The sequence below is a fragment of the Mustela lutreola genome, chromosome 2 (genome assembly GCF_030435805.1).
Source record: "Mustela lutreola isolate mMusLut2 chromosome 2, mMusLut2.pri, whole genome shotgun sequence".
Classification (NCBI taxonomy): domain Eukaryota; kingdom Metazoa; phylum Chordata; class Mammalia; order Carnivora; family Mustelidae; genus Mustela; species Mustela lutreola.
Genome location: NC_081291.1, coordinates 64,501,937 through 64,520,863, shown reverse-complemented (window position 1 = coordinate 64,520,863; position 18,927 = coordinate 64,501,937). Strand labels below are relative to the sequence as shown.

Here is an 18,927-nt window from a genome sequence, read left to right as displayed (position 1 = left end):
AGCTACAATAATTTGTTAAAGGATACAATATAAAAAGAGGTAAATTGTGACATCAAAAACATAAAGGGGGAGAGTAGAATGTAGTTTTGTATGCTACTGAAGTTGTTATCAGCATAAAATAAATCATCATATCTATAAGATGTTTTGTGTAAATCTTATGATACAAGCAAAATCTACCATAGATACACAAAAGATAAAGACACGGAAGTCAAAGCATACCACTACAGAAAATCATCAGTCACAAGGAAGATGGCAAGAGAGGAAGAAAGGAACAAGAGAACAACAAAACAGCCAGAAACCAATTAATAAGATACATTAATTAGTCCTTACCTATGAATAGTTACTCTAAATGTAATAGTTACTCTAAATTCACTAGTCAAAAGACATAGAGTAGCACTATGGATAAGAAAACAAGACCCAACTATCCACTGCTTACAAAAGACTCACTTCTGCTTTAAGGACACATATAGGCATAAAGTAAAGGGATGGAAAAAGATATTGTACAAAAATGGAAACCAAAAGAGAACAAAGGTAGTTTTAATTATATCAGACAAAATAGACTTTATTCAAATTCTGTAATGAAGCAATGTCATTATAAAATGATAAAGGGGTCAATTCATCAAAAATATATAAAAATCATAAATATGTATGCATCTGGTATTGGAGCATCTAAATATATTAAGCAAATACAAACAGATCTGATAGAAATAAACAATACAGTAGGGGTAGGGGCCTTCGGTACCCCACTTTGAACAGTGTATAAATAATCCAGAGAGAAGATCAATAAGGAAATGTTGGACTTGAACTATATTTCAGACCAAAAGGAACTGAAATATGGATATATATATATATATATATATATCCATATATTATATCCATTCCAACCAACAAAAGCAGAATGCACATTCTTTGCAAGCTTACATGGGAAATTCTTCAGGATAGAACAAATGTTAGGTTACAAAGCAAGTCTTAACAAATTTAAGAAGGTTGATATCATACTAAGTATATTTTCCAACTATAGTGGTATAAAACTAAAAATTAGTAACAGGAAGAAAACTGGAAAATTCACAAATATGTGGAAATTATATAACACACTCCTAAAAAATCAATAGGTTAAAAAAACAAATCAAGGGGTGCCTGTGTGGCTCAGCCAGTTAAGCATCTGTCTTCAGTTTAGGTAGTGATTGAGCCCCATGTTAGGGTCTGGGCTTGGAGGGGAATCTGCTTTTCCTGCTCCCTCTGCCCCTCATCCCCTCACCCACTTGTGCGCTTACTTGCTCACTCACTCTCTCAAATAAACAAAATAAAATCTTTTTAAAAAATAACAAAGTAATAAAATAAATCAAAAGGGCAATAAAGTCTTCAAACAAATGAAAATGGAAACCAAATATATCAAATCTTATGGGATGTAGCAAAAGCAATTCTAAGATGGAAGTTTATAGTGATAAATGCCTACATTAGGAAAAAAAAATCTCAATAAACAACCCAACTTTACACCTCAAGAAACTAAAAAATAAGAATAAACTAAACCCAAAGTTAGCAGAAGAAAGGAAATAACAAAATACAGAACAGAAACAGATGAAATAGAGACCAGGAAAACAATAGGAAAGATCAATGAAACTCGAGTTGGTTTGGGGGGAAAAAACAAAATTGACAAAATTTTACCTAGACAACTAAGGAAAAGGAGAGCAGATTCAAATAAGTAAAATCAGAAATGAAAGAGGAAACATAATAATCAATATCAGAGAAATATAAAGTACCCTGAAAGAACACTATAAACAATTGTATGCCAACGAATTGGACAACCTAGAAGAAATGGATAAATTCCTAGAAATGTGCAACCTACCAAAATTGAATCACGAAGAAATAGAAAATCCAAATAAACCAATAATGACTAAGAAGACCGAATCAGTAATCAAAAATCTCCCAGGACAGAAGTGCCCAGGACCAGTGACTCATTCTGCCAAATATTTAAAGAAACATAAATGCCATGCTTTTTTTTAACTCTTCCCAAAAATTGAAGAGGAGAGAATACTCCCAAACTCATTCTATGAGGCCAACATTACCCTTTTACCCTAGCCAGATAAGGACACTAGAAACTACAGGTTAATATCCCTGATGAATATAGATGCAAATATTCTTGACAAAATATTAGCAAACTGAATTCAATAATACATTAAAGAATTATACAGCATGATCAAGTGGGATTTATCTCTGGGATGCCAAGATGGTTCAACATATACAGATCAATAAATATAATATACTACATTAATATAATGAAGGATAAAAATCATGATCTTCTCAATAGAAGCAGAAAAAAGCACTTGACAGAATGCAACACACTTTCGTGATAAAAACTCTCAATAAATTGTGTGTAGAAGGAACATCCTCAGTATAACTCACAGATGACAAGCCCATAGCTAACATCATACTCAATGGTGAAAGACTGAAAGCTTTTCCTCTTTTACAAGGGCGCCCACTCTCACCATTTCTCTTCAACATAGTAGAGGAAATCTTACACAGAATAATCAGTCAGGAAAAAGAAATAAAATGCATCCAATTTGGAAAGAAAGTAGTAATTGTCATGTTTGGAGGCAATATGATCTTATACAGAGAAAATCCTGAAGACTCCAAAGAACTGTTAAAACTAATCAGCAAATTCAGTAAATTTGCAGAATACAAAATCAACATACAGAAGTCAGTTTTTTTTTTTTTTATATACTAACAAGGAAATATCTGTAGAAGAAATAAAATAATCCCATTTGCATTTGCATCAAAAACAAAAGAATACTTGGGAATAAATTTAATCAGGAAGGGGTGCTTGGGTGGCTCAGTCATTAAGCATCTGCCTTTGGCTCAGGTCATGATCCTGGGGTCCCAGGATGGAGCCCTGCATCAGGATCCCTGCTCGGCGGGAAGCCTGCTTCTCCCTCTTCCAACCGCCCCCCCTGCTTATGCTCCCTCTCTCACCATGTCTCTCTCTGTCAAATGAACAAATAAAATCTTTTAAAAAAAATTTTAACCAGGAAAATGAAAGACCTGTACTCTGAAAATTATAAGACTTTGAAGAAAGAGATTGAAGAAGACACAAACAATGGGAAAATACCCCATGTCCATGGATCAGAACTAATTTTGTTAAAATATACACACCATAAAATCCTTCTATAGAATCAATGTAATTCCTATCAAAATTTTATTAAAATTCCAATGACGTTTTTCACAGAAATAGAAAAAAGCAATCTTAAAATTTGTATGAAACCACAAAAGACCCCAAATAGCCAAATCAATCCTGAGAAAGATGAACAAAACTGGAGGATTTGCATTCCTGATTTCAAACTATGCTTCAGTGTCATAGATGTCAAAATAGTATGGTACTGGCATAAACAGAGACATACAGATCAGTGAAAGAGGATCAAGAGCCCAGAAATAAACCCTCATATACTCAATTGGGAATACTCAATGCTAAAAAGATAGTCTCTTCAATAAATAATATGGGAAAACTGGATTATCTCCTGCAGAAGAATGAAATTGGACCTATACCTTACATTATTCACAAAAATTAGCCCAAAATGAATTAAAGACTAAAACTCCTCAAGAAACATAGGGAAACATCATAGGGAAAAATAATACGTGAAATAAATAAGTGAAGCTACATCAAACTGAAAAGCTCTTGTATAGCGAAAGAAACAACCAATGAAATGGAAAAGCAACCTACAGAGTAAGAGAAATTATTTGCAAACCTTATATGCGATAAAGGTTAGTATCTAAAATATATAAGGAATTCCTACAACTCAATAGGAAAAAGTGAACAACCTAATTTAAAAGTGGGCAGAGGGGGTGCCTGGGTGGCTTAGGCTGAAGCCTCTGCCTTCAGCTCATGTCATGGTCTCAGGGTCCTGGGATCAAGCCCCGTGTTGGGCTCTCTGCTCAGCAGGGAACCTGTTTCTCTCTCCCTCTCTCTCTGCCTGCCTCTCCGCCTACTTGTGATCTCTCTCTCTGTGTGTGAAATAAATAAATAAAAGCTTTAAAAAATAAAAATAGAAAAAATAAAAGTGGACAGAAGACCTCAACAGACATTTTCCCAAAGAAAGCATACAAATAACCAATAGATAGGGACATGAAAAGATGCTGATAGAAAAGACACCTGTTAGAATGGCTGCCATCAAAAAGAGAAGTGAAAACAAGTGTTAGTGAGGATATGGAGAAAAGGGAACCCCTGGGTACACAGCTGGTGGGGATGTAAATTGGTATAGGCGCTGTGGAAAACAGTATGGAGGTTTAACTACCATGTGGTCCAGTAATGTCCAGTAATATCTGGGCATATATCCAAAGGAAAGCAAATCAGGATCTGGAAGAGATATCTGCTCTCCCGTGTTTAAGGCAGCATTATCCTGTAGCCAGGATATGGAAACAATCTAAGGATCCACCTACAGATGAATGGGTAAAGAAGATGTGGCATATATGTACAATGGAGTATTATTCAGTCTGTGAGGAATAAGGAACTCTTGTCATTTGTGACAACATGGATGGACCTTGAGAGTGTTATGCTAAATGAAATAAGTCAGAGAAAGACAAATACTGTATGATCTCATATGTGAAATCTAGAAGAGGTGAACCCATAGACACGGAGAGTAGAGTAGTGGTTGCCAGGGTCTGTGGGATGGATGAAAGGGGGAAGTGTTGGTCAAAGAGTTCAAACTTCCAGTTACAAGATGAGTAAGTACTGGGGAACATAGCATAGTGACTGTAGTTAATAATACTGTATTATATAGTCCGAAGTTGCTGAGAAAGTAAATCTTAGGTGTTCTCACCACACACCAAAAAAATGGAGATTATAAGAGATGATTGAGATGTTAACTAACCCTATTATGGTAATCCTTTCACAGTGTATAAGTGAATCAAATCATCCTGTTATACATCTTAAATTTACACAATGTTATGTCTCAATTGTATCTCAGCAAATCTTGGTGGGGTGGTGAGACATGTTCATCCTTCAAAAGCCATAAAGTTAAAAGGCAAACAATAACTGAGAAGACATATTGCTTAAATACATAATGGGCAAACAATTACTTAGCCTCATAATGCTAATGGGTAAAAAAGGCAACACACATGAGCAGGCAATCCACCAAAAAAAAAAAAAATGTAAATGACCAATAAGCATGTGAAAAAAATATTTAGCTTAAACTGTATTTTAGCTGTATCTAATTCAAGATGTAGCTCAGAACTTAGCATATGGTCTGCACATTCATCTTTCCCGTTCAACAAATGCACAGTAAGATGCTGAGAAGACGGCCATGAACAGGGCAAAGTTCATCATTTGTTTAGACGAGCAACAAAAATGCAAATTGAAATACCAAAATGTCACTTTGCCTAACAAATTGGATGACTAAAAAGAATCATAACCAACGTTGCTAGGAGTTCAGGGAAAGAGGCAGTCTAATGCACACAAAATAGTAGGAGCCCACGTTAATGTGCTGGGAACTGGGTAAGTCCAAGCCATCAGAACAGGCACACCCTTTGATTCAGCAACTGTACTTTGCATCCTTTATCCTATGGAAAAACTGAACAAGCCGCCCAGGGTACACCAATGCAATCCATCAAGCATTGCATTATTCTTGTAGGGAAACAATGACCTAAATGTCCAACAATAGGAACTCTTGGAAAAATGGAGGGGACAAGGTCCAGAAAACAGATAAGGCATCAGCACTGCAAGAGCAGACACATTTGGTCCAGATACAAGGAATTATGTAAATTTGATGTCAGAAGTTGGAGAGGTTTTGTTTTATGCTCTGTATCGCCCCCCCATCTAGCCCCTGCTCTCTGAACTAAAAAGCAAGTCTGTCTTCTGAAGGCGAAGGGGTGGTAGAATTGACATTTCCAGATTGTAGAGAGACTTGAAATAGCTCTTGCATAGAGTGGGAAAGGAAATTATATGGACAAATAGAAAGGATCCCCACACAGCAAGGAAGGCCTGCATAAGGCCAGAGATCATGAACATTTACCTGAGACACAGAGCCTGCAAAAGATTACAGAAACCTTGAACACAAATAAATGCAAAATAAAAACCCATTCTATTGGAAGAAATGGTCTGTTAGTAGCAGGTATATTCATAAATCCACATCATTGGATGTAATTACACAGTAGTACAGCCCAAGTGTCAATTCCAAGATTTACATTAGAACTCCTCATGTCAGGGGCTTCTAGTTTAGTCATTAACCTGCAATGAAATTCATGGATGAATCTCTAACCAAGTTTGGGAGCTGGTGAGAGCAGATAAAATGGAAATGAATCCTCTCCATACTAGGAACAAAAAATAGGACATTAAAACTTTAGAAAACTGCAAGTCTCCAGGAAACATAGCTGTCTAATGGAAGAAAAGATAATGTAAAGGTGAATTCTTCCAAAATTAGGGCAGAAGCCTGATGTAAATCAAATCCAAATCTGAACCAGACATTTTTTTAACTTCTTAAAAGAAAGAAAACCTGATAGAAAAAAATCCAGAATAATTTAGACACATTTACAAAAAATAAGATCTGAATGAAGAGGACCCCCGTATTAAGATATTACAGTATACTTTAAAAGCACAGTAATTAAATTTGTGAGAGAGTTATACAAGCTATAATAAAATAGGCCAGAAGTACGATCTAGAATATATTAAAATTTAACTCATGATTTATCTCATGATTCCCACCTACCTCTCACCCCCCGTCGGAGAAAGAAACTTCTTAATAAATGATGTTGGGACAAATATCCACTAGTTATTTGGGGGAGGGGAGGAGGTAGCGAGGGGGGAAGGCCCTTAATTTTCCCTCCAGTGAAGGGAGGAATGGATCTTCCTGGTGTGCAGGCCCAACAGGACTTACAGGAGACAATCCCTTATGAGAAGAGGCCACACAGGCTCTAGAGAGCGAATCCCTGTTCCTTTGCCATTTATTCAACAAATAGTTGTTGAGCTATTCCAAGAGATGCAGTACAGCAGGGATAAGAGAGAAGAGTTACCTGCCTCATGGAATTTACCTTCTATTGGAGGAGACAGCTGATAAATATGTAGACAGGTTCAGGGGATGATGTCAGATTGTGTTAAGGACTAAGAAGAAGGTGAGTCCAGGAAGGTCTTTTCGGACACCATTCTGACCAAGTGTCCCTTGGACTGAGGCCTGAAGGACAAGAAGGAAGAAGTCGGGGAAAATCTAAAGGAAGGTTCTTCCCGGCAGAGCAACACAAGAAAGACTTACGGTGGAAATGACCTGGACAAGTTTAAGGAACTGATGAAAAGAGCCAGGGTGGTTGGAGCAGTATGGCAATGGGGAGGACAGTGAGAGGAGTGACGGGGGCTATGCGGAGAACCTCAGCTTTTATTCTGAGTGACATAAGGAGCACCTGGAAAGGTGTCCACAGAGAATGACAAGGAGGACCTTTTATTTACCAAGATCCCCCATGCTGCCAAGAGGTAAAAAGAATCACCTCCTTTCCCAGTGATCATGGAAGATGGTTTCACGTCTCACTGGGCTTCTTCAGAAGTGAGCACGTGCCCCAGCAACCCCCCGGTTACTGCCAGCAGCAGGCAAATACTTTCAGTCAGTATCAGAAACAATTTTTCTGGAGAACAGCCAGTAAGTATGCAAAAGCAAAAAAGACTGGTGACCATGATCACCCCCTCTGCTGGGAAGGCAAGTCCTGCTTGCCAGACACCGACCAAGGCAGGTGCAGGCAAAGGTAATGGCCCCTTCATCCCCCTCTTTTGTCACCTCCACCAGTCACGAAGTGGCCTTCACTGGATATCAGTTGGCCGGCATTAAACAAGAACATGACCTCAGGAAAACATACAGACCAGGGAGTTTAATTCTGGGTTGAAAGTGCAGAGTTTTCAAAAATTCACTTCTGTCATCACCATTAGGACAGCAAGTCATTTCTTTCATACATGGCCTTGACCATCAAACCCTACATGATTTAGGCCCCAAACATTCCTAGAGGACAGTTCTCTAATCTCTGTTATGGTTTGTAGTTTCGTTTTATTACATATGCGAATTTATTGTTCACACTCCAATTTCCTTCCACAATTCTGTGTCACGCTCTTTTGTCAAGTCACTTCAGGGACAGGGGTCTGTTCGTGGAGGATGTATTTTGACAGGTTGTAGAGGCCTCGCCAGAGCGCCTTATGTCTTATGAGAGCTGAAACATATTTGCATTGAATTTTTCTAGCAGATTTCTGTGGAGTTTTTCTAGCAGATTTCTATGGAGTTTCTTTTCTTACCTTTGAAAAGGGGTGGGGGGAATACATGAAATCAGGATAAATTTCCTTGTTTCCTCCTGGTAGTTTGATGGAAGCATTTCTTAAAGCTAACACAGCATCTGTAATATGGGACAGAAAAGTAATGAGGAGACCATGAAGTCTGGACCACGCTTAGAGCAGATTTCCTTAGAGACCACATTCCTTTTCACTGACTGTCCTTGCTGGCTCAATCCCAGGTAGGTTCAGGAAGGCTCAGAACCAGAGCTTGTCACTGGGGAGATCTCAAGCTCCGTAGTGTGGCTTGGTGGGTGGTGTGGCCAAAGCTTATTCTGCTGAATGTCAATGCAGCCCTTGTCTCACTGACGTATCTATTGTTATTGATCTGATTATTCAGTATAATTCAGTTCCACAGTCACTTCCTACAGACCACTGGGTTCCAGGAATTATGTGCATAGGAGGTGGTGTGACAGGTGGGAAGGAGCGTGGGCTTCGGAGACCAAAGTCTCTGGGCTCAGATCCCAGCTCTGCATCTTCCCTGAGCCACAGTTTCTTCATCTCTAGAGATGGAATTAAAACATCAACCATGTCAGGTTGTTGTGAGGGCTAAATGTAATGATGAGAAGCCTGGAGTCCTAATGGGACCAGGACCCACATTAGCTCTGAGCTCGCTGCCTTCTTCCTTCTGTTCTCTCCTAGAGGGGTCTCAGGAGCAGCCTTCAGCAGGGGAGAAGTGGGGCCCCATGTGGGTTTTATGCAATGTGAGCTCCTGAAGGGCTTTTCTATGCTGCATGAGCACTACCCCTTTATGTTCAAAAAGGTCCTCAGAAGAGCCCCGGTGAAGCTTTTCCCTGCATTACCTGGAAGGTCCATGATCTCCCATCAGCCCCCTGAGGAAGGTTCATTTATCACAGGCTCAAAGGAGAACAGGAGGACCTCACACCTCCACCATTTTCTCGTTTTTACCAACCCAGCTATGAAGGTTGTGTCCCCCCAATCTGCTCTGGTGACCTGACAGCAAAAATGACAGATTCAAGGGGTACATGAGTTGACTCAGTCATTAAGCATTTGCCTTCTGCTCAGGTCATGATCCCAAGGTCCTGGGATCTAGTCCCACATCGGGCTCCTGGCTCTGTGGGGAACCTGCTTCTCCCACTCCTCACCCACTAGTACGCTCGCACGCTCTCTCTCTCTTTCTCTCTCTCAAATAAATAAATAAGTACTTTTTAAAAACCAATATAAAGACTATAAGGGTGACCTGGAGCTTATTCCATCCTGGCCATTAGCAATCACTGTCTCTTGGATGGTCAGAAAGGATTTCTGCAATACTATATTTTCCCTTATTCCAAGAGCCCAGGGAACCCTTCTTTCTCTGCTGGTGTTGAAATCTCCTTACCAGTGTCAGTTTGTGCCAGCTCCCTGGGCTCACTCAGCTCAGCCGACTGGGCTCACAGCCCGTCTCGCTGCCTCCCTCCCCAGTCCACAGCCCCGACATGCTCTCAACTCTTTCCAGAAAAGTGCTCCTCACCCTTGTAACTCCTACACAGCTGCCCCACCCCAGGCCCCAGCAACCTTGAATTCCAGCTGCAGTAAGAGTTTCCAATGCTTTTCTCTGCCTCAGCTTCTCCCCAGCCCTTAATCTGTCCCTTCTCTCCCAGTCGGCACTGCCTTCCTACAAACATAGGCCTCTCGAGGGGCCTGTGAGGAATCTGGGGTTCAAAAACAGGCACATCTGGGTGCAAAGCCGGCTCCTTCAGAGCAGACCCCTCCCTAAGGCTCAGCTCCTCATCTGGGAGATGTGGTCATAGTACAGGCATCAGAGGGCAGTCAGGAGAGCTCAGGGAGGCAAGGCCAAAAGTGCTCATCCCAGAATTTGGCATGCGGTGAGTGGTCAGGAAATGCCAGCTCCTGAGAACAATAGCCACAAACCTGCTGTGGCACCCGCTTTCAGGGGGCACAAAACACAAACTCCTGAGTGTGGCTTTCAGGGCGTTGCCCTGCCCCCGTCTCCCTTCTTCTGTTTGTCATCCTTGTCATGCCCCAGACTGCAGTGCCAGTCCCTATGGGGTCAAGGCTCCGGGACTGGTGTCCGAAAGACCTTCCTCGTCTTCGCTGTTGGTCGTCATGTCCCTCTCCCCTTTCTGCTCTCTGAGGACAGGGATGATGGCTGACTGGCCTCTGCATCCCCTGCAGGGCACTGTGCCAGGGCCTGGCATGGGACAGACTCTTTCTCAAGGCTTGCATTTAATTAGTGCTGATGGGAAACAGCAGGTGATGTCTGAGGACCTGGTTGTTCAGTTTCCCAGATAGGCAATGACATCGCTTGTTTTTTTTTTTTTTAAAGATTTATTTATTTATTTGACAGACAGAGATCACAAGTAGGCAGAGAGGCAGACAGAGGGAGAAGAGGAAGCAGGCTTCCCGCTGAGCAGAGAGCCCGATGTGGGGCTCGATCCCAGGACCCTGGGATCATGACCCGAGCCGAAAGCAGAGGCTTTAACCCACTGAGCCACCCAGGCGCCCCAACATCGCTTGTTTTTATTGCATGTCAGTACTCCCGGTTCGCTCTGCTCCCAGTCAAAGGGAAATACGTGTGTATGTATTTCCCAAAATACGTGTCTGTGCCTGGCGGGGGCGGGGGTAAGGGGTGGGCGGTCTGCATGTCCATGTCAGGTTGCCCATTGTCATTTCTTTTTTTTTTTTTTAATTTTTATTATTTTTTTATTTGACAGACGGAGATCACAAGCAGACAGAGAGGCAGGCAGAGAGAGAGAGGGAAGCAGGCTCCCGGCTCAGCAGAGAGCCCGATGTGGGGCTCGATCCCAGGACCCTGGAATCATGACCTGAGCTGAAGGCAGAGGCTTTAACCCACTGAGCCACCCAGGTGCCCCCCATTGTCATTTCTTAGGACAGACCATTCTAGAGTCAGATACTACGTTCTCTTTTTTTGTCATTAGGTTACCCCTTGTTTATGAAATTATGGTGGTGGTAGATAATACTAGGTCATGGTGGGGTTTTTTTCTTTTTAAAATATTATTTTTTTTAATATTTGATTTATTTATTTGAGGAAGAGAGTGAGTGAGAGAGAGCACAAGCAGGGTGAAGGGCAGAGGGAGAAGCAGACTCCACGCTGAGCAGGGAGCCCAATGCAGGACTCCATCCTGGGATTCCATGAACATGACCTGAGCCGAAGGCAGATGCTTAACTGACTGAGCCACCCACGTGCCCCTCTTTTTAAAATATTCCTAGTTCGTAAGAAAAAAACTAGGAAATGAAGAGAAGCAAAGTTTAACTTTCTTCAGTAAAGAACAGTGAAAAGCATTCTTCAGAACACAGGTAGGGGGGCGCCTGAGTGGCTCAGTGGGTTAAAGCCTCTGCCTTGGGCTCAGGTCACGATCCCAGAGTCCTGGGATCAAGCCCCGCATCGGGCTCTCCTCTCAGCAGGGACTCTGCTTCCTCCTCTCTCTCTGCCTGCCTCTCTGACTCTCTGCCTACTTGTGATCTCTGTCTGTCAAATAAATAAATAAAATCTTCAAAAAAAAAAAAAAAAACCACAGGTAGGCAAGGAAAGCTATTTCAAGAGCATGGCATATAATGGAAGGCATCTGAGTCACCAGGCCATCGCCATTAACTGGTCCACCTAGAGAGAGTAGGCTAACCCTGGACCCAGGCACTGTGTGGCCCCTTGACACATGCTATATAATTTACCCTCCAAAGTCTCTTGAGCTAGATGGTGTTACCTCTTTCACAGCGGGGTCTCAGAGAGGTTAAATCATTTGCCCCGGGGCGCCTGGGCAGCTCAGTGGGTTAAGACCTCTGTCTTCAGCTCAGGTCATGATCTCAGGGTCCTGGGATCAAGTCCCGCATGGGGCTCTCTGCTCAGTGGGGAGCCTGCTCCCCCGACCCCTTCTCTGCCTGCTGTTCTGCCTACTTGTGATCTCTGTCAAATAAATAAATAAAATCTTTAAAAATAAATCATTTGCCCAAAATGTCACAGGCAGTGTAATCTAAAGTTCCCAAGCCTCGTGGTCTGGGGTATGCAAGAGAAGGTTACCCTTACATCAGTCCTCAGTAGGAAGCCACAGGACGGCAGCACCCACGACCTTCCCCCCATAGCAGTTGGGGGAAACTAGGGAGGCTTCTCCAAGCATGCATGGACAGTCCACCCATAGGGGCCTGCTTGGGGCCTTTATAATTATCTAGGGAGGACAGCAGTGCCTCCCAGAGGACAGGCCTCACCAGGCCACTGCTGCCCACATGCCTTCTCACAGACAGGTTCCAGAGCAGCCATGTCAAGGCCAACATATGACTTCCGTACCCAAGCACTTCTGCACCCATGGGCCCTTTCCTCCATAGAACCCACTAACAAATCAAATTTTACAACTGTGAAGGTATAAAGATTAATATAGGAATATTATGAATTAAAACATGTTCCTGGACCTAAGAGTTCTTTTTTATCATCTTCTTTTTCATTTAAAAAAAAAATAAAACATTTTTATAGGCTCCTAAAAGAATGATGAGCAGTGGGCTCCATGCCTGCTGAGCCCAGTGGACAAGAAGTGGGAGTCTTTTGCCAGAATGGGAATCCTCTCACCACTGCCCACCCCTGTTTCATGGATTGGCCCATGGACCTCAAAGCCTACTGCCTCTTTCTTTATCTCACAAAAACCCTAGTGCTCAGGTCCCTCAGTCTCTACCTGTTTAGCTCTTCTATTCTTGTTATAGGCATTGGAACCGTTCCCAAGCTAGAAAAATGTCTCTTCTGCCCCAGACGTCTGCATACGTCATTTAACCTGGAAGGCTTTTCTCCTCCCCACATTGTATTTGATAAGATCATATCAAGACTTACATCAAGTCTAATAAATAGACAGCCGGGCCTCTGTCACAGCCTCGGTCCATCACATGCAGCCCGACATGGGATCTGTTTTGGCCCCGCTGAGTCAGGCAGACACACACTTGAGCCTGGGTGGAACCAGGCCTGGAATCAGGCCTTTGGCATCCAGAGTGTTCCCTCTCTGGAAAGCCAGGCATTTCATGCGCTCCCACTATTCGCGTTTGGCAATCTTGGGATATTCTGGTAAGGAGCATTCCTGTCTATTCCAGCTTGAAATGAGTCTGCATTTCTTTGTCCAACACAATGCTTTGAAATGAATGATGATGCCGGAAAAAAAAAATCTCAGGAGAGTTTACAAGGATTGCTACTGATCAAGTATATCTATCATTTAGGCCGGAAACTGTCTTTTCTTTAGAACTCTGTAGACTCAGAATCTGTCCCTGGGAACACCTTGCATTCTGCTTGTCTTGGGCAAACGGTCTATAAGGAAGAGTAAATGGAAGAGGAATTCGTTCTGGCAGCATGTTTTATGTGAAGGGGGAGTACATGGGGACGGGATGGAGAGATCACCACAGCTAAAGTTTGTGGGGAGTGAGACAAAAAGGAAAGAAGTCTTGCTTCTCTCTGCAGTCCCTAGAGAGAAAAGCAGGAGACAGCTGGGGTTTATGACTCGGGTCCTGCCTTGCTCTTCTGCTTTCTTGGGCCCATTGAAATGGCCCCCATGGCAGGACCCCAGCCCCAGAGTGATCCGTAACCTTCTGAAGGGTCTGCCTTGGTCCTGCTGTTGCTTACAGGCAGCAGGAAACATGACTCTTTGCTGAGGTTCCTTACTGTGCCGGCTCTGGTGAGTGATCAAGGGAATCGGAGTGCTTCTCATTACCTTCGGTATCCTGAGTGTAGACTGTTTGGGTCAACCCCAGAGGTAGTGAGAGGTCACCATGATGGATTTGATGTTCCACATGGGTCTGGGACACAGACTGACCCTGGCAGGGCACACTCAGGCTCTCAGTAGTGACCACTGAGAACCATGCCCCAGCTGCTCCAAGCCATGGTGGCACACACCAAGCATTTAATAAGGGAATCGCACGGGTATCTGGCGTTCATTATTCATTGTTTAATTTGTATTTCTTTGATCACTAGAAGGTTGAATTTGTTATTGCATGGCCATTTCCATCCTATCATCTGTGGGGCCCTTGGCCTCAAGTGTCCTTGAGACCAACCTTCCTGTTCCGTAATTGCCCCTATGCTCTCTGCTAATGTCCACACTTTCACCTCTCCCTTCTTTGATCCCATGAAACTGTCACATTGAATCCATCTTATAATTACTCTCTGGAGTACCATCAGCTACATAATAGCTCTCTTTGGGCTCTCAAATTGTGCTTTGTTTGTGCCATTCAGCTAGGCCCTCCGGGGCTGTAAGCAACAAAGCAGAAGGATCCTTTAGCTATTCACTTCTCCCACACACAGGGCTTCCTGCCAGCACCCCGGTCCACACCAGCTTTTCATCTGAACAAAACCCTGTCCAGTGCTAAACATAGCTTTATTTAACATAATTGTACAAGGTGCTTTCTACTTTTAAATCTAGACTGGCCAGGGAGTGGGACATTTACATAACTAGCTGGTGTCAGCCCTGATTTCCTTTATTGGAGTGGTGAGGAAACTAAGGAATGGGGAGGTTTGTAGCCCTGCTCCTGTCATAGGACTAATTAAATCCCAGGTATCTTAACTTCCGGTAGGTGCACTGTTCACTCCCACCCCCCATATCCAAGCAAATAACCCAGTCCTTGGTTGTGGGCAAGGAGCCCCTGAATTCCTGCAAAGGCTGGTGGATGGCAGTGTGTACTTCCCCTCTGAGAGCTCACCCACCAGACTGGGGGAGGGGTGCTCCCGCCATCTGACTCACCAACCAGAGATCTTGTCCAGTTTGCATATACTTTTTTTTTTTTTTTTTTTTTTTTTTTGCCACTACCCCCAACTGGAGGCTAGTCAGCTTCTGAAGTGTTCCAGGGCTTTCCCCAGACCACAGAGCTTCCAGGTGAAGCTGTGGTACGCTCTTCAGCCCAGCTGCCAGGTACTGCCACATTCTGACTTAGTGGCAAAAGCAGATGCCTTCAGGGCACCTGAAGTATGTCTGCATGTCAAGTGGCTGGCGTAGGACTAGGCATGCCATGAGGGCGGTGCTTTACCCATTGTCCACTTTATCCCAGCACCTGGAACAGAGTCTGCACACCCTAGACCACCCCCAATAAAATATGTAGGGGGAACAGTGAGATCTGGCAAGTACGTGTCTCATGGAAACCATTCTTGTTAAAAAGCACACCTCTGGGCAATATTTGGCTTCCAGCTTCCAACCCCTATGGTTGAATAAACAAGGCTATTTATGGATAGAATGGAACAATGACCACCAAGCAACAGTGATGCCCCGCTTCTCGCTTTGATATAATGTGTTCGGTTGGAGTCAGGACGCAGGACCAGTTTAAGCACCTCTTAAATCCTTCCCATTAATAACCTTGACCCTTTAACAATGTTGTCCTAATTGGAGACGTGTAAATTTTCACACTTTCTTTTCTAACTGTGCTGTGGTCTTTTTCTGAATCTTTTAGTCATATGCCTTTCTTTTCAAAAAAAAAATATACAAAGAACACCCCTTTTACCAAATAAGGAACAGACTTTCTAAACACAAACTTATGTCCTGAGAGAAGGGTGACAAATCTGCTTTCATTCATACAACGTCACTTTTTCTAAAATGGACTTAAGCAAACAGTGGCAGCTGTTTAGTGCCAAAAACATTTTGAGCCCAATTCATCTTCACAATCCGCCACAGCGAGTCACAGCGTCCTGGATCACAGGGGACAGCCCCTGTTTCTCCTCCGGTGAAGCGTTGATCCTGGCTGTTCCCAGGGACACTGACCTTATTCCACTGGGTCTGTGTCATCGTCCTTCCATCCCATTCTCCCAACACCCCAGACCCATTTGTTTGGGTTTGTAGCAAAGTCCCCTGAACCAAAAGGAATGCGGCTCTTGGGTCAGCCAAGCAGCTGTTCTAGAGCAGACGGGCTGGATGGGGAGCCCTCTGGGCACACGTGCCTTAACCCTACAAAGGGTTGACAGATATGAGACCCTGTGCCTCAGCATAGAAGCCCAGAGTCAGCTTTTAGACTGTGACTTGTCACTTAAACACATCAAATCGGGAAGGGTATCAAAACATCCTCTAGCAAGTAGAATCTACTTGAAAGAATGGAAAATCAAGCGATAGCCATCATTAATATTTTAGCCAGGATATAATCAAGCGATAGCCATCATTAATATTTTAGCCACCATTAATATTTTGGTACCTTAGAAGGTACCAAAAGCATTAAAATTCCAGATTTTCTTGAAACATTTTACTGATAAATTGTAAACACACACACACACACACGCACCATTCAGCAGCAGGCAATATTTGACTTCCAGTTTGCAAGCCCTTTGATGAGATAAATAAACTGGGTTCTAGATTGAAACCATTGCCATCCAGAAACACCAGACTCCAGCCTACTGCTTGATGTTCTGTTCTCACAAACTTAAAGATGTGGATAACTTTTTGTGGTGGCAGTGCCTCTCTCCATCAGTGACCTTGGCCCAGATCTGGACTGATAATAATTTTCAGTCCTGAATGTAAAAGCTTGTGTCAGTGAGGACTATATTCAGCTGCAAATAACAGAAAATCTGGCCAACAGTGGTTTCAATGGTAGGGGACTATTTTCCTCAGGTAACAAGATGTTCAGAGGCAGGGGTGACTCACAGTGGTTCAGCTGATCTGCGGCTGTCTGGGCCAGGCTCTTTCAGGCTTTCTGACCCACCCTACTCAGCATTTTGGTATTTGCCACAACTGCACACCTGTGATCAAGGTAGTCAGGAGTGGGGAAGGAGGGCATCAGCTGGATCTATTCACCTGGTTAAGGAAACCAAAGCTTTCATTGAGACCCCTGCGCAAGCTTTCCTGCCAGGCTTACTGATCAGAATTGTGTGGCGGGACTACCCCTGGCTGTGAGAGATGAGGGAAATGGAGGGTTTCTCCATTCAGCCTCTATGGTCAAGCAGAGCAAGGGAAAATGGGCTTGACAACAGGTGTGAGGGAGCAAAACACACAGGGGCTACTGACATACAGCAGAGGAACTCTTCCAACACTCATTGTTCAGATGATGAAGCTGAGTTCTAGAAGTACACAGTAACTGGGTTAAGATCCCATCATCAAATGAAGTTAGAGCCAGATCTAGAACCCAGGTCTCTTAACACCCAGTCCAGAAGGCTCCCTAATGGACCAGCCAGGGTTGTGGTTGGACAGAGTCTGTAGCTGGAGCTGTATCAAAGAAGTCATCCTCCAGGAAATTAGCTTTGGTGATAAAACCACCAGCAGTGGACAGGTGATGGAATAGCCCCCCCTTGAGGTCGCCGTCTTCCCTGGAGGGGAAGGACAGTAGAAGGACAGAATCAAATAATTGTGTGTATCACAGAAGCCAGGCCACATCAAATCAGGCGACCTCCAGGTGCCCTCCAGCCAGGTAGACTTTTCAGTTTCTCGTTCTTTTGGCACATCGACGTTTGTGTGTGTTATAATGGAATCAGTCTCATGATGAGCACCGTGATGATGTCAAATTTCCATGTCATTGTTAATGTGCTGTTCTTGTCTTCTCTTCCCTTCTGTTATTGGACCAAACAGAAGTATTCTGCTGTTTCTCTCTGCAACATCTCCACAGAAGTCTTGAAGGTCATCAATGCCACAGAGGAGCTGATAGCAGAGTCCTCAGGGCCCTTGGAGTTCCCACCTGTTCCTCCCGACAGAGAGAAGGGGACATTTCCTCTCGGGATAGACCAAGTGAGACTGGATGAGCAGCTGACTTCCCTGGAAGAAAACGTAAGACAGTGGGGATGTTCCCTGTCTAGGGCAAACTAGTGCAAATAAGAAACCAATGAAGGTGTAGCCCATCCCAAACAGTGCAGGGATGCATACACACTACCACCGTAGCAGATCTATTCCCAGGGAGGCACCGGGCTGGGTTCTCCAGAAGCAGACCTGGAAATGTGGGTTTTCATGCAAGTGATTTCCTTGGAAGCACTCTGCCAGGGAAGCTGGTTAGGGAATGGGGGAAGACGGGGAAAGGGAAAAAGTCAAGGGAAGGTGTGACCTTTTTTTTTTTTTTTTTTTTAAGATATTATCTGTCCGTTTGACAGAGAGAGAGAGAGAGCACACAAGCTGGGAGAGGGAAAAGGCTCCCCACTGAGCAGAGCCCAACATGGGGCTCAATCCCAGGATCATGACCTGAGCCAAAGGGAGACACTTAACCAACTGAGCCACTCAGGGGCCCCAACAAAGGTGTGACCTTAAAGGAAGAGTACCTTTGACCTGATCCAGCAGGAAGCACTAGGGCGTCAGTTGCATCTCAGGGTTGTCCTGACTTGAGGCAAAGGAATTGGCCTTTCCTACAGCCAGCAGACGGTGTCTTCTTGTGGGGGTGGGGGGGATGCAGAAACTGTAAAAGGGACCCAGTTGGGATCCAGGTGGAGCACTGCCACAGGGAAAGGGGGTGGTTGCCAACAGAATATAGGTCCCAAGTGGTCTACCCTGCTTCCAGGCTTGTGTGCTGGTAGTGGATTTTTCTAGTCTAACTTGGGAGGATGGAAAGGAGGTACCAGATTTTTACATATAAATATCCACACTCATTCTTGAGTGTTTTAATAAATTCCTGATGAGAATTTCCCAACACTCCAGACTAGGGGGTGGCACAGAGCTTGGGACAGTAGCCACTCGGGCCATAGTCTCTGTCACCAGTGGGCATAGTCCTGCCCATGGACTCAGGTAGTTCCATCTTTCCGGACCCAGCAG

General features: G+C 43.7%; 1 protein-coding gene across 9 annotated transcripts in view; it reads left to right on the top strand.

The window, feature by feature from the left end:
• MYRIP (myosin VIIA and Rab interacting protein) overlaps positions 1–18,927 on the top strand; it is a 393,633-nt gene that overhangs the window by 359,073 nt on the left and 15,633 nt on the right. For 7 of the 9 annotated variants that reach the window (XM_059161995.1, XM_059161994.1, XM_059161992.1 and 4 more), the window contains one exon: positions 17,764–17,958. The exons of the other annotated variants lie outside the window; for them this stretch is intronic. In XM_059161995.1, the coding sequence (XP_059017978.1) occupies positions 17,764–17,958 (195 nt within the window). The remainder of the gene's footprint in view (positions 1–17,763; positions 17,959–18,927) is intronic. 9 annotated transcript variants of the gene reach the window in all.